Source organism: Equus caballus, chromosome 23, assembly GCF_041296265.1.
Source record: "Equus caballus isolate H_3958 breed thoroughbred chromosome 23, TB-T2T, whole genome shotgun sequence".
In the NCBI taxonomy this organism is placed as follows: domain Eukaryota; kingdom Metazoa; phylum Chordata; class Mammalia; order Perissodactyla; family Equidae; genus Equus; species Equus caballus.
The window spans coordinates 68,685,416-68,709,640 of NC_091706.1; the positions used below are offsets into that span (position 1 = coordinate 68,685,416).

Genomic DNA, 24,225 nt, shown 5'->3' on the forward strand with positions numbered 1-24,225 from the left:
AGAGCATTCTGTGTAAAACGAATATTATAAGCAGAGGCATTAATTCCTAGTGCTCATGTTCAGTTTATAGACAATTGTCCAATCCTAGCCAGTTTTACTGTCCTTCCTTCCTCAGGTTTAAAGTAACTAAACTTGTTACTTATTGACAAGATTTGGACTATTTCTCAATTTATAATCACTCTGGTGCAGAAGAACAATTTTTTTCAAATTCTCTTTAGTTCGCCCCAAAATGTAATTTATTAATTTAGGTTTTAATGTCCCAAGTTTAGAGCTTATCTGGAAAATATCACTGAGAATCAGAAATTTTGATTGCCAACGGGATCTGGGGTTTTTTTGGTTGACTACTTTCAGTTTAAATGATTGAAAGAGTTCATTTGTCTGCAGTGACTTCCCCCAGGCATGCAGAATGTTTTCGATATTTGTCACTTCCTAGGAGGAAGAAATGGAATTCCTCTACAATGAGAACACAGTTAAAGAAAGTGCCAACATCACAGACCGGTGGGTCCTGTCCTTCATGCAGTCGCTTGTTGAGTTCTTCAAGGCCGAAATGGCAGGTGTGTCTCTCTTGGGCCGTCCTCCCAGGAATAAGGACTCTTCTCTTTTTAATTGCCCTTTCGATATTTAACTGTTTTTCTTTGTAAACATAGAAGAATTCTATAGAAATTTTGAGAGATACAGGTACAGAGCGGTAGACAGTTGTTTCCTTTAACACCAAATATAACTTTGCTAAGCTTGTTAGTTGTAGAAATGTGCTGTTCCAAGGCATGGGGAATTGTCTTGGGAGAATGTCCAGTGGCCTCACCCCTCCACAGATACCACATGCCTTGGTCCTGGATGGCTGTGGCTTCAAAACCCACTCTACCACTTGTTCCATGGGAGAGGCATTACCTAAAGTCTAGGAGCCTCAGTTTCTTTCCCTGAAAAGTGCCTGGTAGAGTTATTATAAGGCTCATGTCCATAAAGCAGCTGGCAGTTAATAGCAACTGAAAAAGTACTACTTGTTATTAATACCTTTTTATTTATTTTTAGATCTACTTTATTAAATAAGCAGTCCCTGTTCAGTCTAGAAAACTTAGGAAATACAGGAAAGTAATAATGAAGTAGGCATTTCCCCATATTTCTATTACCAAACGACAACAAATTTGGTGTTAGAGCTTGGAAAAGTAGGTTATGTTGATTTCCTTGAGGTTGGAGATGGAACAGCCATAAGTTAAGGTGAGAAATACCAGAAACTATTGACTAGGATACTCGAGATAGGTCTGATAAGGTCGGTGGCAGAGGAGAAGAGTCAGCCTCCTGGTGCCACCCTGGTGAGGCTGAGCCGCCTCCCCGCGCCCTGTGGTGCTGTTGTGCAGGTGCAGCACTCCTGTGGACTCGAGCCGCCAGAGCAGCCCATGGTGGAGCAGGCCTGCCGCTCCTCAGCCAGTGCAGTGCTCTTCCTGGAGTAGCTGCTGCTTCTGCACTTGGCACAGTCGGACGGTTAGTCCAGGAAATTTTGCACATTTATCAGTCATCCTGAAGGGCTCTGTCCACCCTGTTAAACATGCACAGTAAGGATCATGTGACTGTCAGGCTGTTGGACAGATTGATATAAATGAAGATGGAAATGAGTGTGCGAGGCTGGACTCCTGTGCTGGGAGCCCGCCGTGCTCCCTGGGACATCTCTCAGCCATGTCCACTTTTCCTCCTGAGTGATATGAATGGGTGGGAAGTGGTGCTGGGGATGGTTGCCCTGGGCCCCTGCCATCTTTAGGCACAGCTGCCGTGACCTCCTGAGAGCGTACACCTTTGCCGGGGCCTGTTCTGCCCTGTCTGCTTGGGAACTAGAGGTTAGGCGGCAGTTGTGCACACCAGCTGAGGGGTGAGGACCAGGCATTGTGCCTGGAGCCGATGGGATGGGCTCCAGACACAGACTGCTCAATGTAGTTTCCGCCCCACCTGTCAGCTTCATCCCCTCAGCTCCCCCATCAACATGGAGTCCGAGGACTCGATAGTGGCATCCTTGAAGAGTCTGCAGTTACTATTAGTGATCTCAGCAGTAGCTGCTGCTGGCTGCTCCTGTGTATTGTCTGCTCGTTGTATGTGGACTTTGTTTACTCTCTAAGAACTGAAACCTCAACACAGGGAACTCTGGTTTCCTAGACTGTGAAGAGTGTAGTGACCCCTAGAAATAACTTAGGCCTCTTTCTTTACAGAATAGGCCTCCAATCACAGAAACTGCCCGTCCAGGAATATGCGACCCAAAGGACAGGCCTGGGTCTTGGCCCGCCAGCACCTCAGCCTGGTCCTTGTGAACTGAGAGCTACTCTGCCCGTGCAACTTTTCACCATGTTGGCTTAGACCAGGAGCCTCATTAACACTAACATTAATATAAATTAACATTCACTAATATAAAATGAATTAACATTCATTAATATAAATTGTGTTTATAATTTTTGGTCTTACTCTCCTTGTTTTTCGTGTTTGTTTTTGTGCTACAGAGAGTATCAGTTAAAGGGGAGGCCTGTGCCTCAACTAAGACTGGCTGGGTGCCCTTCCCTGCCTGCTGCCTCAGGGCAGCCTTCTAATCCTTCTAGTTCCTCAAGGTTTTTCCCTCCTTCCCCTGCCTCCTCTAGCTTTCTTCCCTTGGCTGTTTTAACCTTCAGGAAGCCAGTTCTGCTTTATTCAGAGCTCGTGCCCGAGTTTCTCAGTGGCAGTGTACTGGCAGTTTGGGCCGGCTCGTCCTCTGTGGTCAGGGCTGGACTGTGCATTGTAGGATATTGAGCAACATCCCTGGGGTCCACCAGCCAGATGCCAGGAGCACCCACCTCACCACTTGTGACCACCAGATTGTCTCTCCGTACATTGCCGATGTCCCCTGAAGGGCGGAGTTGCTCTGGTGGGCAAAGAAGCACTGGCCTAGGCTGTGCCTCCTGGCATCTACTTAGAGCTTTTGTCATATCTTTCTTAGTTGAGGTACAGGGTAGCACAGTGGGAGGAGGTCAGGATTTTGTGGTGCTGCCACTCTGCATGGCTCAGGTACACGGTGCCTCATGAAGTTGGGTGGTGGGCACCCGCAGCCTCTCAGCCACCATGTGGGGTTTCTGCTTTTCTCACTGATGATGGGAGTTTGCGTGTGGCTCACAGGGTGGTCTGTGTGCCCCAAGACACCTTGATGGCTGTGTGGTACAGCCTCGGGCAGTGAGCCCTCAGGACTGCTTCCCTTTGCTTCCTCTTGTCTCCTTAAGAAGCGTGGTGGCCCTTGGATGGCAGGAGGTCTTGTTTTCTTGTATCCAGCCTCCCCCATGCCTTCAGGTGCTTGGTGTGTGCTTGCTGCTGATTGATTGTCTTACTTTAGCTTACAGGCTCTATACTGTGGTGCCTCGCCTGGTCAAGTTTGTGGATGTTCTGACCAACTGGTATGTCAGAATGAACCGCAGAAGATTAAAGGTAAGCGCAGGCTGCTCTTGGGAAGGGCCAAAAGTGCAGTACCTGTGAGAGTCGAGGAGAAATGAGCACAGCCAACAGGAAAAGGAGCATTTTCCAATGCTCTCAGCTTTGGAAGCTATCTTTTTCTTTTACGTTGCATATTAGATGGATGGAGACCTAGGATCTAAAAGTCATCTTGTGTATTTTCAAAACACAGTTATGAACGTGTTACATTGGAGGGAAGGCCTCAGGTCCATATAAGACTAAGCTGAGTAGACTCTCAAAATCCATAATAAATTCACACAAATATTTTGCAAATGTTGGCAGGTACGGCTACAATCTTGAGAGGGGCACCTCCCTCTAGAGGGTCAGTTATTTATTGAGAGAACTCTTCCTTAAGCCTCTTGGGGACTTAGGACGAGTAAAGCATGGGTCCCGCCTCAGGGCTTAAGCCAGGCGTAAACAAAATGGTACAAGACAGGGAGTGAGAGAGTGATGGAGGCTCCTGTGCCCATTGGCCTACCTTCAGATGTGTTAATGATAAAAGCATAACAAAACAGTAATTTCATTTTTGTGAAAATATACACACATTTACATGTATGTGTGTATATACACATACATCTAAGAGATATACCCTAAAATGTTTACAGTAGTTATCTCTGGGTCATTTAATTATGGTTGGGTTTTCTTCTTTTATTATCTTTATGTTTCCCCTGTAATAAATTAGTGTAATTACTTTTTAAATACACAGTATAGACTTTTTTTAAAAATAAGAAATCTTAACCTAAAAGTACTTTGAATTTTTCTATTAGCACCTGTTTCTGTCTGTTGCATGCGAATCCCATGCTCAGCCTTCAGGTCCTCCGGTCTGTCTTTACCTCACCGTTACAGAGCCACTCTTCATCAGCACGGCCTCAGAGATGGGAGAGAGTAAGGGGGACCCCATCCTGGCCTCCTGCATTGATCCCAGACCACTGGTAGTTGTGGTCACTTGTCCTAGCTCTGTCTGTCTTGTCTGTGCACTGTGTGCTCTCTGTGGCTTGCCTTTTTTAAAATAATCTTACTCAGTTCTAACAGTTTAATGTGTGTTTTTTTTTCACTCACTAGGGTGAAAATGGGATGGAGGATTGTGTTCTGGCCCTGGAGACGTTGTTTAGTGTTTTGCTTTCTCTGTGCAGACTTATGGTAAGATGCTTGGCCCTGTTCTCAAACTCCAGCCCTGTTGGCTGCTGTGGTGCCCGGTTGCTGCAGCGTCCTCAGTCTGTATCTCTTCTGTTTTTGTTCCACCAGATACCGAAATAAAAGTTTTAAAACAACTTAAATCTCTAGTTCCTTTTCAGAAATATTGTTAGCTTATATATGTCAAGCAAGGACTAAAAAACATTAGCTTCAAAAGCTAGATTCTTCCTTTTTACCACTGGCAGTACATTTCAGGTCAAGGTCCTTGCATCTAGACTGAATTGCCACAGTTCCCTTTGAATAATATACCTCATCTTAATGTGGCTTCCTGTAATTGTCTGTGAGTAACAGGGAAGTTCTTGAACTAATGTCTAGCCAAATAAATATATCACAGATAATATTTTACTTAAAACATGTTTCTACCAATTTAAATATTAATGATATACAAGTGAAAATTCCAGTTTTAATTCTTTGTATCCTATTTCTGCTACTCCGGTATAATGTTATAATTATAAGCCTATATTTATTTCCTGAACATACATGGAGTGAGAACCTGCTTTGTACCAGGTCCTGTGCCTGGTGCCTCACGTCTGACCTCATTCACCTCTGTCCTGTGAAGCAGGTGGTGTTCCTCCAGTGTACAGATGAGGTTTCTGAGGGTCAGGGACAGACATTCTGTCGTACTGACTTAGCCGGCACGTGGTCAGGGGCTTCTGCTTTTATTATGGATGTCCTCCAGGATATTTGGATCCTCTGGCTATAGCCCTGCTGTGCCTCACAGGTGTCTGTCTTAACAGGTTCAAGTGAGGTCATTTCTCGTCAGAGGGCAGGGTTAGGAACCTCATGCCTACTCTATGCGTACTCCTGTGTCATTCTCTAAGATCTTTAGTTGCTGTTTTTTACTCTGATTGAGCTCAGTTCATGATGGCTGCACATGCATGACGTGGTGTCCTCTGTCCTCATACAGGCCCCCTACACACCTTTTCTTACTGAAATGATGTACCAGAATCTAAAGATGCTGATTGACCCTGTTTCTGTCCAGGACAAGGACACACTCAGCATCCACTACCTCATGCTGCCCCATGTTCGGTAAGAATTAAATACACGTAAGCCTTCGCCCAAGCCATGGGAAGGGGAGTTGCCAGAGACGTGCTCATGGGGGCCCCAGCTCTCTGCTCCATTTCCTCCACGCCCTGCCTCCCATCTGAGCTGCTCCTCAGGCTACAGAATGGGTGGGAGGGATGCTCAATATGGAACCCCGTGTTGTGCTGTGGCAGGTGGGGCAGGGGCAGGCCTGTTGGGGTTGCCTTGGGGAGCTACTGGGCACTAAGCAGCAGACTCAGGTTTGCTGCCTGCTTCTCACTGTGTGCTTCCCAAGGCTGGCACACACTGTCCTTCCCCAGGTGCCTCACCGGGAGGACTAGCCACACCGTCACATCTCTAGCCTGACCGTCTTCCTCACTTAAGCATGCCTGTTGTTTGGGATTTTTCTACTTTTAAATCTAATCTCTTTCACATCCCTATCTCTACCATTCAGAGAGGAACTGATTGACAAGAAGACCGAGAGTGCAGTGTCTAGAATGCAGTCCGTGATTGAACTTGGGCGAGTGATTCGAGACCGTAAAACTATTCCAATAAAGGTTTGAGATTTTATTTGTATTTTACATTGCACAGACCTAGATAATTATGTTTTATTGTATTAATATAGAGAGCTTCCAGCAATGGCATAAATTGTTTTTTCTGCAGTAAGAGTAGTAGTTGAGCTTGATTAGTCTGAAGCCTGAGATTCAGATAAAACATACAATCTCCCATTTTTCTGCAGTTTAGAGGACTGGCTGCTGAGTGAACTTTCCCTTCCCTTTCCTCCTAGTACCCTTTGAAGGAAATTGTGGTCATCCATCAAGATCCGGAGGCTCTTAATGATATCAAGTCCTTGGAGAAGTATATCATTGAGGTGAGACAGCTGATTTGTCTGTTTAGTCCAGACAGACGTCTTTCCTGCAGAAGATTACTTTGATTAGTACTCCTCAGTGAACTACACTTTAAGTGAATAATTTATCTTTTTTCTTTTGTATGTCAGTATATACATAAATTTAACCATCCATGAAATTTTACACTTTGCTTAGAATCATCATAAATTTTTACAATGTAGTTGTAATTCTTTAAAAATGATTTCAAGATCAATGAATTGCTTTACTTAGTTGGATCATTTATTACCTGCATCCACTTCTCTTCTCCAAAGTACTTTTTGATTATTTAACAAAAGAAGTTTGTTCCTTCAGTTACAAGTAACAAGTGAGCTTACGTTGGTCGTAGGCAGGCACTCGCACTAGCCTGGAGTCCCAGGTGAGTCCCTTCCCACCCCAGCCACACCAGGCAGTGTCATCCCTCCTGGGGTGTTCACTAGGATATCTCCTGCCAGGGTTGTTCCTAGCATTTTACACACGTATACACACATTTATGCATTCAGACACACACATGCACATGCCATTGGCTTTGTTTGTGCACAGAGAGGATCGTGTATATATATATGTACTTTTTAATGTTCTTTTTTCACTTTATAGTGTTTCTTTTGTTTTTTCCTTTGGTGAGGACGATTGGCCCTGAGCTAACATCTGTGCCAATCTTCCCCTATTTTGTATATGTGATGCCACCACAGCATGGCTTGATGAGCAGTGTGTAGGTCTGTGCCTGGGATCTAAACCCGTGAGCCCTGGGCTGCTGAAGCAGAGCACATGAACTTAACCACTATGCTACCGGGCCGGCCCCTGTAGTGTTTCTTAAAGGGAATCCCATGTCAGAACATGGAGATTACTGTATTCTTTTTAACAGCTGTATGGTGTTCACTTTCTGGCTGCATCATAATGTATTTAATTGCTCTCCTATTATTGGAAATTTATGTTTCTGATTACAAACAAAAGGTGCATCTGTACCTTTGTGCGTATGTCAGTGTATGGACATTGAATAGATTCCTAGAAGTTGAGTTTGGGGCTCAAAAGTTTAAACTATAGTGTCAGTTATCCTCTCAAAAAGCTTTATTCCATAATATTTTAAAAACAAATATACTTTTCATTTCATTTTTATTCCTTTCACAGGTAATATTAAATCTGTTATTGTAGAAAATATTAATTTCTATGTTTGATTTTGAATTGCTTGAGAATTCCAGATAAATATTAGAAACTAAAGAGTTAGATTATAAATTCTGTAGTTAATGCTTGCAGATATGGATAAAAATGGAATATATTTAAATAGAATATCTTAATCACTATAATGAGATCAAATAATACGGTTAAGTTTAATGGCACAACTAGACATTTCCATACAATTTGCTTTATCACGACAGTTCCGTGATATCTCATTTTAATATTTCCTACTATGATGTCACCATTTCCTGCTGCATTATAACCCTTAACTAGCATGATGGAGGCATGAAATGTTATGGTTAGCTGATTCTTCTCGTTAAGTGATAGTTAACCTTGTGGTGCTCTGAAGTTGCTTGAGCTATGGTTACCCCTGAGAGGTGAAGCTCATATTTCTAATTCTAGAGTCCTCTGTAGTTGAGTTATGCTCAGCTATCTTGATTGATTTGGACAACCAGTCCTTTCTGAAAAAAGAAAGGTTTTTTCATACCATATAATTCAATGATTTTTGGTATTATTTATAGAGTTGTATAACTGTCACCACAATTTTCTAACATTCTCATCACCCCAAGAACAAACCCAGTATCCATTAGTTTTTACATACCGTTTCTCTTCAAGATCCCAGCATCCCCTGGCAACCATAAATCTGTTTTCTGTCTCTGGATGTGCCTACTCTGGACATTTCATATAAATGGAATCATACAGTATGTGGCCTTTTGTATCTGACTTCTCTCACTTAGCTCCAAGGGTCGTTCATGATACAGCATGCATCAGCGCTTCATTCCTTTATATTACTAAATAATAGTCCATTGTTTGGATAAGCCACATTTTATTTATCCACTCACAGTTGATGGACTTTTGGGTTGTTTCCACTTTTTGTGAATAATGTTGCTATGAACGTTTGTGTGCATGTTTTTGTGGACATATGTTTTTATTTCCCTCAGTTTTGTTTCATCTTGTCCACCAACTATAGGAACTGAATGTTCGAAAAGTTACATTGTCTACGGATAAAAGCAAGTATGGCATTCGACTAAGAGCAGAACCGGATCACATGGTTCTGGGGAAGCGTCTGAAGGGAGCCTTCAAGGTGGTGATGACAGCCATCAAGCAGCTGAGCAGTGAGGAGCTAGAGCAATTCCAGCGGAGAGGTGGGTGTTGCCGTTTGTGGCCTCAGCCTGACAGGTGTCTCATAGTTAGGCTCCTGTTTGACTTTTACTGTCACAGCCTTTTCTTAAATGAAAACTTTTTTTTCTGGTCATAAAAATGTTTAATAAGAATTCTGATAATTTACAAAAAATTAAAGAAGACAACAAAAATGACCTTTAAGCCTTAAAGTAGATTGAGTGCCTGCTCTCGGCTGTTTAATATGTTAGTGCTGAGACACTATTAAAATTCTGATTTATTTCCTTCTAGTTACATAGTCATAATTGCAACCTTACAAATGGAGATCACACTGTAATTTTAAATTTCATGTTTTTCACTCATATTTTTACATTTTATGTTATATTTGTTTTTATTCACCTTTTTATTTTGTGTTTTCACTTTACATTATAAATGTTTCTCTGTTATTAGGCTTTAAAATGCTATTTCAGTAACTGCATAATTGCCCTTCATATGGATACCTGATAATGTTTTTAACCCGTCTTTTATTGCTGGTGCTTTAAGTTATTTCCATTCTTTTAATATTATGAATAATATTGAAGTGCATATTTTTACATGTAAATATTTTATGGAATTGATTCCCTTTGGCTAAATTTCTAGATAGAAATAACTGAATAGGATGAGTGGACTTTAGGTTACCACTGAATTCTACAAATGCTAATGTGGGCCTAGAAAATCTACCCAAATAAGAAAGAGCAGAACCCCCTAGGGCTTCATTACCAGCCGGTGGCATAGATGTCACTGTTATCAGATGTGGCTTGTGGAGAAAAAAGGTGGTGACGACTTTGGGAGGTGTCAGAATAAAGATTGGAAAATATTCAAAAGAAAATATTAAAGTATTTTTAGAGAAAGGATTTAGCATTGAGCTTTGGAGCTTCTTGCAAAGGGGAACTGGGTCAGAACTTATCACAGTTTCTCTAAAGTACCTAGAAGCCACATTTTGGTCTCTTAATTGGGCAAGACTGGATACATTCATTAAGCAAATATTTTTTAAAGTGCTTCCGTTTAGCTGGCACTGGGGCCATAGAGTTGAATAAGACAGACATTGTCCTTCCCCTCGTGGTGCTGGCAGACTTTGAAGATTTATGGAAATAATCATGGTTTTGATAAGTGCTCTAAAGGAAACATAGGATGATAATATGAGGAGGTAGGAAATGGGACTCAGCTGCCTCCCTCCTCTCCTTTAGAGAGCCTTCCAGGGTGCCCAGGAGTTCTCAGCTCTGCCATGATTAGAGTCTCACGTGGTCTTACTATGGCTGCCTGGCGTCCTTCAGCTATCCTAGGGCAGAAGGTGTTTGTTAGGACTCCATCTGAAGTTGAAAATCATAAGCACAGAGGTGTCATGAGAAGAGATTTAAAGACTCAGAAATCAGATGAGCAGTTATAGAAATTGGGGGCAGTGTCCCTAAGATTCTCCCAATTTTTATATGATATTTGTAAAACATAAGAGGCTAACAACTAAAAGTTGATTCGTTACTAATTTAACTTGATATGTTAAATTAAAGTCTGATCAACCTTCAAGTCACAAATCTAAGTTGTTTCACCAGATAGCCAAAATATAAAAAATTCCTGTAATAAACCTTATTTGCAACCAAAAGCCTAGTTTCTCAAGTGTAGATTCTGAATGAACTGTTCTATACTGATGGAAAATGAAATAGTTTTCAGAACATGGTGACATAAAGTGAAGATGGCAGCCCAGTGCTCAGAGATCAAGATCATTGTGGGTGACCACAGCAGGCTTCCCTGAAGATGGGGATTGCCATCCTCAGGTGCCTGCCGTGTATAGGCTTGATGCTCAGACCTTCACACTGTCCACCTCATTGCACCCTCACTGCACCCTGCTCTGCAGATCATAGAACACTATGATGCTACAACCAGTGAGTGGTGGGCCTAAGTCCACTTTGACTCTACAGACTGCTTTCTTCATTACGTTGTGCTGCTCTGGGTATAAGGTAGATTCATCACCTCCTGGTGCATCTTTGGACCTGGGAGTTTATATGCAACCGTCGACATTGGTGGTGATTTAACTGTCCTTGAGGCAGCACAGTGCAGTCTAAAGAAAGTTTGTCACATCCGTGACTGCAACGATGACATGAGTCAGGAGGACATGATCTCTTGAAGACTCTGCAGTGGTACGATATCCTAGTAGCTGGGTGGCTTCAGGAGGAGGAGGGACTGACTCATTAACAGTGGCAGTTGCTTCTCCAATAGGGACCATTGTTGTAGAGGGCCACGAACTGCATGAAGAGGACATCCGCCTCATGTGCACCTTTGACCAGGCGGCCAGTGGGACGGCGCAATTTGAAGCGCACTCAGATGCTCAGGTATTTCTCTGTTCCCTAGAACATTTCTTGACCAAAAGATAAGAACAACAAGAGGAGAAAGTATTTACCTATGCCTTTCCTGGCAGTGTTGACAGCTTGTCTCAGGGTAAAATAAACCAGTTATTCATTTTAGATTGGCTTTACCAAACTCAACTATTATATGCCCTTAACATATTTATTTCTTTAATGAATACCTAAACAGACATTTTGTGACTTCTGCATGCAAGTAATTGTCCTAAGTGTTGGGTTGTACAAAAAGAATAAGATGTAATCCCAGCCTTTAAGGAATGAGTCAGTCATAGAGACAGGAAAGTAAGCCAATTCTTATTGTTCTGCCTGAGAAGTTATCTTGGAGAAATAAGTACAGAGAAGGGCTCCTATCTGAAGTCGGGTGAGGTGGAGGTGGTTAGGGAAGTGGATCCTCTTCAAGGGTTAGGCTCCTTGAAGAGGATATACAGGCAGTTTTGGGTTCTGGAGTCAGCATTCTTTGTTGTGATGGATCAGAGCTTCTCTCCTCACTCCTGATCAGATTTCTCTGGGCAGATAGGTTGTCAGATCTCCAGTGTTGGAGTTGGGGGCTTGCTGGAGACCCTCTGTGCCTAACATGCCACATGCAGGGACAGGTGGGGAGTGCCTCATGAGACAGGCCGACCTCCTCAAGACTTTACAGAGGGGCTTAAACTGGATGTAGTCAGAACTCCATGTGGACAGACAGTGGTAAGGAGCCAAAGGTAAGGAAGCTAGGGAAGAAAGTGGGGCAGCAGGGAGGTTTATTAACAGTGAGAGGGTGCACTCCTTCCTGACTACAGCCAGTGGAAAGGAGGGCCTAAAGACGTCGTCCACACTTAAGGAGGTGTTGCTTGTGATACCTCTGAGTTTCTTGACACGGTTTGTGTATTGTGGGCCATGGTGGCCCTGCTCTGACTCATCATCTGTGTTCAGTTCTACCTGCTGTGCCTTCATGAAGCTTGTTAGCTTCTCTGAGTGAGTTTCCTCAAAGGTAAATGGGGATGGTGCCTAATTTACAAGTACACCCCCTCTATAATGGAAGTGACGCCATTGTTATTACCACATCATCATCGACACCTTCAGAACACAGGAGATGGAAAAGCAGACAAAGTTGACAAGAAGATGGCAACTTAAACTAAATCACATAAGAAGTATTGTGGTCCATTGTAGAGAAACCGTGTCTTGAAACAGACCAACAAACCAAAGGATAAAAAGGGTCATGGTTTAAGAAAATAATGGAGTTGGGGGCCTGCCCAGTGGTGCAGGGGTTAAGTGCTCACGTTCCGCTTCAGCAGCCTGGGGTTCACCAGTTCGGATCCCGGGTGCAGACATGGCACCGCTTGGCAAGCCACGCTGTGGTAGGCATGCCACCTATAAAGTGGAGGAAGATGGGCACGGATGTGAGCTCAGGGCCAGTCTTCCTCAGCAAAAAGAGGAGGATTGGCGGCAGATGTTAGCTCAGGGCTAACTTCCTCAAGGAAAAAAAAAGGAAAGAAAAGAATGGAGTTGGCTGCTTTGAGGCCTTCAGTCCACTAGTTTGTGGTGGGTCCATTGTGAAAAGTTGTGCTGCTGTAAGGGTTTCATGATTGTTGATCTTATTTATTAGAAGCATTGATATTATTTATTAGATAGACAAAAAGTGAAATTACATGAGAGACTCACAAAAGCCAATCTTAGGGTGTCTCCTGTGAGTAGCACCCTACAGAAGGAAAAGGGACAGCTACGCCTCTCTCCAGAGATGAAGGACTCACTGGTTACAAAGAAGGACCCAAACTATAAAGAAACTGGATTTGACTTTGTTTCCTTCGCTCAGTTGCATGAATAAATAGTGCATCATAATAGACTTCTCAGAATTTAGTTTTAAATAGCATTTTGCTGAGTTTGAAAGAACTGTTTTTCTTATTTGACTGTCATGTCGTGCACTGTTCGTTCCTATAGGCTTTGGTTCTCTTGGACGTCACCCCTGACCAGTCAATGGTGGATGAAGGAATGGCTCGGGAAGTCATCAATCGCATCCAGAAACTTCGCAAAAAGGTCAGTTTGTCAGGTTAAGAACAAGCTGCTGTTGGGGCGTTTGGTTTTTTTGTTTGGCTTTTTATTTTGTTTTTTGGGGAGGACAGGAGAGGCAGGTGATTTGAACCATAGTAATCAATTAATGATAATTAGTCAGTGATCTTCAGTCCATTCAGATTGTACTCTGCAGGAAAGGTAGGCCTCTTCCCCTCCCTGCTTGTTCACCCCCAAGCTGGACGTGGCTCTTTGGTTTCTCTGATCAGGAGCTGTCAGCCAACCTGTGCCCCTTGTCCTCCTTTTTCAGTTCCCTAGGGCTTCTACAAAATCATCTTCTGGATAGATAGTTCTCCTAACTGGTGCAGAGGTCACCAGAGCTGACAGTGGCTGTCTGAGGAAGGGAAGAGGTGCAGTCAGTTTGGAAGGGCTCCTGGCTCAGGAGAGAGAGTCTTGGATCTGAACAGCGCGGGGTGGTTCTTTCTCATTCAAGAGCTGGGAGCCGGACCAGGCACAGAGAGCCCTTTGCCTGCCCTCAGCAGGCAAGAGAGCCAGGGAGCTCCTACCTGAGGAGGCCTCCAGCAGTCCTCGTCATCAGGCCTGGTGTCTGAGACCTGTGGGCTGGGATCTGAGGAGGCCACTCCAGCAGATAATGGGGCGCTTGCGAGCTCTGTTTCAGGTCAGAGGTTTGTGAGGAGGTTCTTGCTCGGTGACTCCTTTATTTCATGGGGAGGATGGGACAGGAGACTGTGCCCTTCCCTGATGACCCCGCATGGGACCGTCAGCCCTTTTCAACAGCACCTTATGTTTTGATTAACAGATGTGCTTCCCTCTTTAAATTTTCTGTATGTGCTTTCAGTGCAATCTAGTTCCAACTGATGAAATAACAGTTTATTATAAAGCAAAGTCTGAAGGAGAGTATCTGAACAATGTTATCGAAAGCCACACAGAGTTCATATTTGCCACCATAAAGGCTCCCTTGAAACCATATCCAGTTCCTACAGCAGATAAGATCCTTATTCAAGAAAAAACACAGGTGAGTTCTGTTGAACTATTAGGAGATTTAGGATTAGATTTTATGTTAAGTTTATGTACTCACATCTTGATATTCTGGCCCCTAGTAGCAATTGGTGTAGTCCTCGGTCCTGAAGTGTTGCTCTGGAGTGAGAGGGTCAGCAAAAGGGTGTCCAGAAGGAGAGAGAGGGAGGGAAAGTAGAGCTGTCCTCACGGCAGTTCTCTGGGGAGAGGGAGCCAGGAAGTACGTAAGAATTGTCAGGCGATCAGATGGCATATGGGCCTGTTTTCTCTAAAACTTAGGAAGTCAGCATTGTGGATTCTGGGAATTACTGTTAAAGTAAACAGCAATTGACTTGAAAAGCAGTTAACTTTTATGAGAGAAAGTTGTACATAAAGGTACAATTTCGCCTCCTGTTGGCCCATTTTAGATGTAACTATGAAAATCTGATACCCACACATGGAAGACCTTGGCCCATAATTCAGAAGTGGATCATTTGTAACAGGGGAATCAATCCTTTTCTGTGTCAGTCAGTCATTCATTCAGTCATTTGTTCCTTGTTCCTACTTTATATGGGACAAATAGGATAGAGGAGCAGGGGCTGAAAGTGACTGGGGCAAGTTACAAGATGGTTTCATTTTCTATTTTGCTTATTTTTTTTTAATTTTTTACTTTTCCTCCCCAAAGCCCCAGTACGTAGTTGTTTATTCTAGTTGTAGGTCCTAGTTCTTCTACGTGAGCTGCTGCCACAGCATGGCTACTGACAGACAGGTGGTCTAGTTCCGTGCCTGGGAACCAAACCTTGGCCACTGAAGTGGAGCATGCCAAACTTTAATCCCTAGGCCATCAGAGCTGGCTCTCTATTTTGCATATTTTTAAACTGTTTGACTTTTTAAAAAATGACCATATATTGCTTATATAATCAAAAATTTACATTTTTAAAAGAACAAGGTAAAAAGAAAAAAATGAGGGGAAAAATTGTAGTTCTGGACTTTTTTGGTAATGATACTGAATGTGCTATCAGAATTGTACAGAGCTCTGATTCTTACTGAGAAGAAATAGTTTCTGTGTTGTTTGGTGACACTGTGGTCAGGTGCTACAGTGGCTCACTCATATATTCCCCTCTTCTCAGTTGAAGGGGTCTGACCTGGAAATTACACTCACTAGAGGATCATCTGTGCCTGGCCCTGCTTGCGCATATGTCAATCTTAATATTTGTACAAATGGCAGTGAGCAAGGTAAGAGCGTAAATGAATTCCATGGTTTGTATTTTGTGTTTTAGTTAAACCTGTGAATGTCTTTAAAGCTTTTATAAGAGAATTGGTAAAACTGGATAACTTTTTCTATCTAATTGTCATCAAAATGAATCCTTGAAAGTAAATGATTGGACTTGCACTTCTAGGAAGATGGACTAGATGTAGTTTTCCCTGTTCCTCCCACAAAGTACAGCTGAACACTCTGGAGATGGTATGTAAAGACCACTACAAGAAGACTCTTGGGGCCGGCCCCATGGCCGAGTGGTTGAGTTCACACACTCTGCTTCAGCAGCCCAGGGTTTCTCTGCTTCAGATCCTGGGTGCAGACATGGCACTGCTTGTCAGGCTATGCTGAGGCGGCATCCCACATGCCACAACTAGAAGGACCCACACACACACACGCAAAAAAAAAGGCAGCAGTTGTTAGCTCAGGTGCCAATCTTTAAAACAAAAAAAAAACTCTTAAAGGTGGAGGGAAGACAGACCAGCTAGGGACCTTGGAACCAAGCAACAAAATAGTGGAGAGTTCTCAGGGTTTTCTTTTTGCCTCATGTACCGCAGCCTTGGAGCTGAAGAAGCCAGCAACCTGGAAATGCCAACAAGCATGCACAAAATTGCCCCAACAAAATCTTTCTCTCTCTAGATGAAGGACCAGAAGAGGGGCAGCCTAGCAAGACAGAAAACTTGTAGATAATAACTGCTCTACTCCAGCCAAATGCAAGAGAAGAAACTGTGGCCCCACTGCCACTCACACCAGCAGAGGCCAAGTGGAGAGCTTAGACCTTTGCCAGGCTGAGGAGCCTCAAGCCCCCACCGCCACGCTACTATCAGAGAAGACTAAGTAGTGAGCCGGGACTTTCCTCCCACCCAGGCAGTTATGAACCCCTCTGCCTAGCAGTGTCAGGGTAGAGCATGTGGAGAGCCTGGATGTCCGTCCCCACAGGCTGCAGCAGGGCATCCCTCCCTCTCACCACCGCCCGGTGGGAACGAGGCTGCATATCCCTGCTGCCTGCCGAGGCATCAGTGAAGGCCACATGGGGAGCAGTAAGCAGGCACTCCCACTCTTCACCGCCACGGAGGCAGCAGTGGAGGCCTGGAGGAGAGTGGAAACTCCCTCCTCGCCCCCTCCCAGCAGTAGCAAGGAATCCTGACCTTAGTGTCAGTGGAGACTGAACAGGGAACCCAGACTTCCCTTCCCACCCTCCCAGCAGGCAGTAACAAAGCAGTGTCCCCTCTCCCCTGGTGGTGTGATGTCAGACAAAGCCAGCTAAAATAGAAGGTTTAAATAAGAACCAGAGTCTCCTAATACCTAACATGTCTAGGTTTTAATTAAAGATTACTCATCATACCAAGAACAGGGAAGATCTTAAACTGAATGAAAAAAGGCAATCAATACCTATAAACACCAAGATGACAAAAATGTTAAAATTATCTGAAAAATGTAATGCAGCCAGAATAAAAATGCTTCACACACCAATTATAAACACAGTAGAAACAAATGAAAAGTAGCCTCAACAAAGAAACAGAAGATATAAAGAATCAAGTAAAAATTTTAGAACTGAGAAATACAATAACTAAAATACAAAAACTCAGTGGATGGGCTCAACAACAGAATAGAAGAGACAGGAAAGAATCTGTGAACTGGAAGGTAGAACAATCAAAAGTACCCATTCTGAACAACAGTTTTTTTTAAAAATCTGAAAAAAATGAACAGAGCCTCAAAGATCTGTGGGATAATAACAAAAGTTTAATATTCTTGTGATTGAATTCTGAGAGAAAGAGAAGAAAAAGACAGGACAGAAAAAGTATTCAAAGAAATAATAGCTGAAAACTTACTAAATTTGACGAAACACAAAATCTACATATTCAAGAAGCTAAGGAAATCCCTTACAGGATAACCCCAAAAGAATCTGCATCGAGATGTAGCATAGGCAAACTTCTGAACTTAAGGCCAAGAAAACATCTTGAAAGCAATGAGAGAGAGATGTGCAACACCTAACTTAAAGGAGAAGAGCAATTTGAATGATACTGGATTTCTCATCAGGAACCTTGGAGGCCGGAAGGTAAAAGGACAACATTTCTCAAACACTAAAATGTAAGTGCTGTCTACCCAGAATTCTGTATCAAGCAGAAATATCTTCAGATGAAGAGACTATCAAGACAGTCTCAAATGAAGGAAAACTGAGAGAACTTGTCGCTAGCAAGACTTAACCCAAAAGAATAGCTAGAGGAAATTCTTAAAACAGAAAGAAAATGATAAAAGAGGGAATCTAGGGACATCAGTATGGAAGAAATAACAATGGAAAGAGTCAAAATACAGGTGAATTGAACAGACTTTCCTTCTTGAATTTTCTAACTTATGTTTGTGGTTACAGCAAAAACTGTAACATCTCAATGCATATGTAAGAAATATTTAAGACATAAAATATATAAATGGGGAATAGCCAAGGGATGTAAAAGGAAGTAAGGTTCTTACATTTCTGTCAAACTGGTAAACACTGACACCAGTAGACTAGTAGTTATGTATATATAATGTACAACCTAGTGCAACCACTACAAAAGTCTGTACTAAGCAATACGTACAAAAACACTAGACAGAGAAAAATGGAATCCTAAGGTGTATTCAGGTAACCCACAGGACGCTTGGGAAAAGAAAACAGAATAGAAATCAGAAAATAAAATGGAAGGCTTAAGCTTAACATCAATAATTACACTAAATATAGATGGTCTAAATACATCAATTAATAGAGATTGACAGAGTGATGAAAACACATTATCCAGCTATATGTTATAGCTATATAAGTCTTTAAATATAACAATATAGGTAGCTTGAAAGTAAAAGAATAGAAAAAGATATATTGTGCAAACATAAAGAAAGCAGGAATGCCTATGTTCATTTCCATAAAGTAGACTTCCTAGCAAAGAAAATTACCTATGACATTGAATAATGTATGTCAATCCACAAGGAAAGCATAATGATCCTCAATGTGTATGTACCTAACAACAGAGCTGCAGAACACATGAAACAAAAACTGATAGACCTTAAAGGAGAATTAGAAAATCCATAATTATAGTTTGAGAATTGCCTATACCTCTTTGAACAATTAATACAACAGCTACACAGAAATCAGAATCTAATCAACATTTATGAAACACCCTACCGAATAGCGGCAGAATACACATTCTATTCAAACTCCCAGAGAACATTTACCAAGATAGATTACAGCCTGGGCCATAAAACAAAACTCAGTTTAAGAGTTGGAATCATATAGAGTATGTTCTCTGACCACAATGGAATCAAACTATAAATCAGTTACAGATAAAAGCAAAATCTTCACACACTTCAAAAGTAAACAACGTACTTCCAAATAATCCATGATCAGGGAAAACATGTCAAGGAAAACATACGTAAAACTGAGTGAAAAGGAAAATACAACATATCAGAATATCTGGGAAGCAGCTAATTGATATCTCCAAAGACTAAAATTAGAAAAGAAGAAAGGTTTCAAATCAATAATGTAAGGTCCAACCTCAAGAAACTAAAAAAAGCAGAACAAAAATAAAATGAACCCTAAGTAAACAGAAGGAAAATAAAAATGAGCAAAAATCAACACAATTGAAAACAGAAAAACAATAGAGAAGATCAGTGAAACAAAAATGTAGTTCTTCAAAAAAAATAAAATCAATAAACCTCTAGTGAGACTGATATAGAACAAAAGAAGATACTAATTACCAATATCACGAATGAAACAAGATATCAATACAGACTGCAGAAATCAAAAAGATAAGCAGATACCATGAACAACTCTCCACACGTGAATTTGACAACTTGCATGAAATGAACCAGTTTCTCAAAAAGCACAAACTAAGCCCAGAAATAAACCCACACATCTATGGACAGCTAATCTTCAACAAAGGTGCTAAGAACATACAATTGAGAAAGGAAAGTCTCTTCGATACATGGTGTTGGGAAAACTGGACAGCCACGTGCGAAAGAATGAAAGTATACCATTATCTTACACCATACACAATAAGTTAACTCAAAATGAATCAGAGACTTGAAGGTAAGACCGGAAACCATAAAACTCCTACAAGAAAATATAGGTAGTGCACTCTTTGACATTCGTTTTAGAAGGATCTTTTCGAATACCATGTCCCCTCAGACAAGGGAAACAAAAGAAAAAATAAACAAGTGGGACTTAATCAGACTAGAGAGCTTCTGCAAGGCAAAGGAAACCAGGAACAAAACAAAAAGACAGCCCACCAACTGGGAGAAAATATTCACAAATCATATATCCAACAAGGGGTTAATCTCCAGAATATATAAAGAGCTCACACAACTGAACAACATAAAAACAAAAAACCCAATGAAAAAATGGGCAGAGGATATGAACAGACTTTTCTCCAAAGAAGATATACACATGGCCAGTAAGCACATGAAAAGATGTTCAACATCACAAATAATCAGGGAAATGCAAATCAAAACTACACTAAGATAACCCATTAAAATGGCTATAGTCACCAAGACAAAAAATAACAAACGCTGGAGAGGATGTAGAGAAAAGGGAACCCTTGTACACTGCTGGTGGGAATGCACACTGGTGCAGCCACTATGGAAAACACTATGGAGATTCCTCAAAAAATTAAAAATAGAAATACCATATGACTCAGCTATCCCACTACTGGGTATTTATCTAAAGAACTTGCAGTCAACAATTCAAAGAGACTTATGGACCTGTATGTTCATTGCAGCATTATTCACAATAGCCAAGAAATGGAAGCTACCCAAGTGCCCATCATCTGATGATTGGATAAAGAGGATGTGGTATATATGTACAATGGAATACTACTCAGCCATAAAAAGAGACAAAATCATCCCACTTGCAACAATATGGTTAGACCTTGAGGGTATTATATTAAGTGAAATGAGCCAGACAGAGAAAGAAAAACACCATATCACTCATATGTGGAAGGTAAACTAACAAATGGACAAAGAGAACAGTTGAGTGGTTACCAGAGGGGAAGAGGGTTGAGGGGTAGGCACAAGGGGTGAAGGGGCACATATAATGGTGACTGACAATAATGTACAACTGAAATTTCACAATATTATAAACTATTATGATTTCAATAAAATTTTAAAACTACTTCAACTCACCCAGTATGAAATAGATCATTTCAGTACCCCTATTGCTAATAAGGAGATTGAATTCGTAATTTTAAAACTCTCAAGAAATCTCCATATCCAAATGGTTTTGCTAGAGAATTCAACTAGACTTTAAAAAAATGAATGCCAATTCTACACCGATTCTTCCAGAAAATAGAAGGAACACTCACAACTCACTTTAGTAAGATATTAGACACCAAAACCAGATGCAGACAACACACAAGAAAAGAAAACTATAGACCAGTATCCCTCATGAATATCAATGTAAAATTCTTACCAAAATATCATGAAATGAAATATAGCTATATATACAAAGAATTATATATTATGATAAGTAGGGTTTATTCTAAGAATGTAAGGCTGGTTCAGTATCCCAAAACCAATCAGTGTAGTCTACCATATTAACAGGCTAAAAGATTACCCGATTATACCATTTGTTACAGAAAAAGCATTTGACAAAATTCAACAACCATTCCTGATAAAAAACTCAGAAAAACAGGGAGAAGAACTTTGTAAACTTGATAATAAGCATCTACAAAAAACCTACAGCTAACATTATACTTAATGGGAAGAGATTGAATGTTTTCTGCCTAAAATAAGGACCAAGGCAAGGATGCCTATCTTCACTACTTTTATTCAGCATTGTACTGGAAATTCTTGCCAGTAGAATAAGGCAAGAAAAGAAAAGAAAAGGCTTACCGATCAGAAGAGAAGAAATAAAACTATCCCTATTTGAAGATGACATGATTGTCTACATAGAAAATCCCAAGGAATCTACAGTGTGTCCTGAGACCTCTCCATTGGTTGGCCCACCAGCATTGTCACCAGCTGTTCCCAGGATGGTCGTGTGTTCATTTGGACCTGTGATGATGCCTCAGGTGAAACATGGTCCCCTGAACTGCTGCACAAGTTCAGTGGTGTGTGGCATGTGGGCTGGCCCATCACTGCTGACATCCTGGCTTGTCTCGGGGAGAGGCAGTGAGAGGACCCTGTGGAAGCAGTCAGTCCGAGGGGCAGTGGATGTACATCAGTGATGTCAGCAAGGCCAGGGTTCTGTGTCAGCTTCAGTCGGGGCCACCAGAATGAGAAGTGACAAGACAGATGGGGCCTAGCTCCCTCCTCTGCTGACTCCAGTACTGTCCCTTTCTGGGCCAGCTGACCAAATAATTGGGAAGAAGAGCTCCCAACTCCAACAAGGTTACTCTCCTAGGAGTAGTTACCAATGGAGCCACAGATTGATCATCTGCTTTAACGTGATTTGATATGGTTTGTTATTTCCTGTCTGGCTGACACCACTCATGTTACGAGGAAAAACCTACAAATGACCTTTAAATTTATTAAAGTATTTTTGGCCAGTTTTCTATACCTTTTGGGTTCAAGCATTAATTGAGGGGTTTTATCTTCAAAATAGTTGAATAAAATCACATTGCTTATAAAAAGCAAAAGAAAAAACTTTCATCAAATACACAGGCTATAAGATAAACATACAAAAATCAATTTAATTTTTGTATACTAGCAGTGGACACATGGAGAATGAAATTTAAAATACAGTACCATTTACAATTGCTCAAAAAAAGGACACTGTAAATCTAAAAACACATGTATAAAATTTTATGCCAAAACTATAAAATACTGATAAAAAAATCAAAGAACTAAATAAATAGACATCATGTTCATGGATTGGAAGATTCAATATAGTAAACATGTCACTTCTCCCCAAATTAATATACAGGTTAAACTTGATTCCTATCAAATCTCAGCAATATTGTTTTGTAGATATAGACAAAATTACTCTAAAATTTATCTGGAAAGAGAAAGGAAATAAAATAGCTAAAGTAATTTAGGAACATAAGAATATAGTGGGAGAAATCAGTTTACCCAATTTCAAGACTCATCTGAAGACTGTGGCATGAGTACAGAACAGACACATAGATTAGCGTTCCAGACAGAGAACCCGAAATAGACCACACAGTGTGGCCAAATGCTTTTGTTGAAAAGAACAAAAGCAATTCAGTTGAGGCGTCTTTTCATTATATGGTGCTAGAGCAATTAGATATCCATACGTAGAAAAAAATCCCAGACCTAAGTCTTATACCTTTTATAAAAATTAACCGAAAATGGATCACAGACTCAAAAGTAAAACTATAAAACATTTAGGAAAAAAACATAAAATCTTTAGAGTTCAGGAGTAAGCAAAGAGTTTTTAAGACCTGATACCAAAAGCCCAAGCCATAAAAGGAAAAACTGATAAATTGAATCTCATCAAAATTTAAAACTCTGCTTTGCAAAAGATCCTGTGAAAAGGATGAAAAAACAAGCCACAGACTGGGAGAAGATCTTTGCAGACCACATAGCTAACAAAGGAGGTATCTAGAATATATAAAGAATTCTCAGAACTCAGCAGTTAAAAAGTTCAATTAGAAAATGGGAAAAGAGAGGAGCAGATGTTTACAAGAGAAAATATACAGATGACAGATAAGCACATGAAAATGTACAACATCATTAGTCGTTATAGAAATACAAATTAAAATCATAAGGAGATATCACTACACACCTATTGAAATAGTAAAAAAAAAAAAATAGTGACAATACCAAATGCTGGTGAGGTTGTAGAGAAACTGGGTCTCTCATGTATTGCTGGTAGGAGTTTTAAGATGGTACAGCCACTCTGAAAAACATGTAGCAGTTTCTTAAAAAACTAAATGTTCACTTTCCACAATCATCCAGCAATTACACTTCTGGGTATTTTGATTCCAGAGAAATGAAAGTTTATGTTCACCAAAAAACCTCTACTCAAGTGTTTATAGTAGCTGTACTCTACATAATAGCCAAAAGGTGGAAACAACCCAAGCGTTCTTCATAGGTGGTGGCTGAACGACCTCTCGTCCATCCAAACCATAGAAAACGACTCAGCAATAAAAAGGAACAAGCTATTGATTAATGCAGCATCCTGGATGAATCTTTAAAGATTTATGCTGAGTGAAAAAAGTCAATCCCAAAGGTTATGTCTCATGTGATTCCCTTTATATAGCATTCTTGAAATGACAAAATTATAGAAATGGAGAATAGATTGTTTGCCAGAGGTTAATTAGGGAGTAGAGGGAGGCGGGAAATAGGTGTAGATTTTAAAGAGCAAGATGAGGGATTCTTGTGGTGATGGAGTTGTTCTGTATCTTGACTGTGTCAATGTCAGTATCCTGGTCATAATATTGTGCTATAGTTTCAAAGTTGTTAATTGGGACAAACTAGGTAAAGAGCCCATGATATCTCTACTGTTCTTCTAACCTCACATGCCTCTATGGTTATCTCAAAATAAAATGTTCAAACAAGTCAGCGAAGTAAATATCTGGAGTTGAATCTAGAGTATAGGATAGATCAACATCAGGGGCCACTTGAGGATGTTATTTTTACGTCAGATAGTATTTTTTAGCACTCTGAGCCCTAGGGATTTATAAATGGCACAAAACGAAAAATGCAGATCATAGAGACAAGTTTGAATCTAGAAAAAGATGAGCAGATTGCCTGATGGAGTTCCATCCCTGGAACATGTCTACCAAAGATT

At 41.1% G+C, this 24,225-nt stretch overlaps 1 protein-coding gene and 1 long non-coding RNA gene across 2 annotated transcripts in view; one reads left to right on the forward strand and one right to left on the reverse strand.

The window, feature by feature from the left end:
• Positions 1–24,225, forward strand: part of IARS1 (isoleucyl-tRNA synthetase 1) — a 79,409-nt gene that overhangs the window by 42,154 nt on the left and 13,030 nt on the right. The window contains exons 20-30 of the mRNA XM_001491121.7: positions 434–554; positions 3,338–3,429; positions 4,516–4,593; positions 5,555–5,676; positions 6,125–6,227; positions 6,458–6,541; positions 8,701–8,875; positions 11,100–11,212; positions 13,160–13,255; positions 14,088–14,264; positions 15,376–15,481. Coding sequence (XP_001491171.3) covers positions 434–554; positions 3,338–3,429; positions 4,516–4,593; positions 5,555–5,676; positions 6,125–6,227; positions 6,458–6,541; positions 8,701–8,875; positions 11,100–11,212; positions 13,160–13,255; positions 14,088–14,264; positions 15,376–15,481 — 1,267 coding nt within the window. The remainder of the gene's footprint in view (positions 1–433; positions 555–3,337; positions 3,430–4,515; positions 4,594–5,554; positions 5,677–6,124; positions 6,228–6,457; positions 6,542–8,700; positions 8,876–11,099; positions 11,213–13,159; positions 13,256–14,087; positions 14,265–15,375; positions 15,482–24,225) is intronic.
• The window catches only part of LOC102149850 (uncharacterized), a 52,912-nt gene continuing 34,903 nt past the window's right edge, over positions 6,217–24,225 (reverse strand). Inside the window, exons 3-4 of the long non-coding RNA XR_001379666.3 lie at positions 14,328–14,465; positions 6,217–6,585 (exon numbers count right to left, since the gene is read on the reverse strand). This is a non-coding gene — a long non-coding RNA (uncharacterized lncRNA). The remainder of the gene's footprint in view (positions 6,586–14,327; positions 14,466–24,225) is intronic.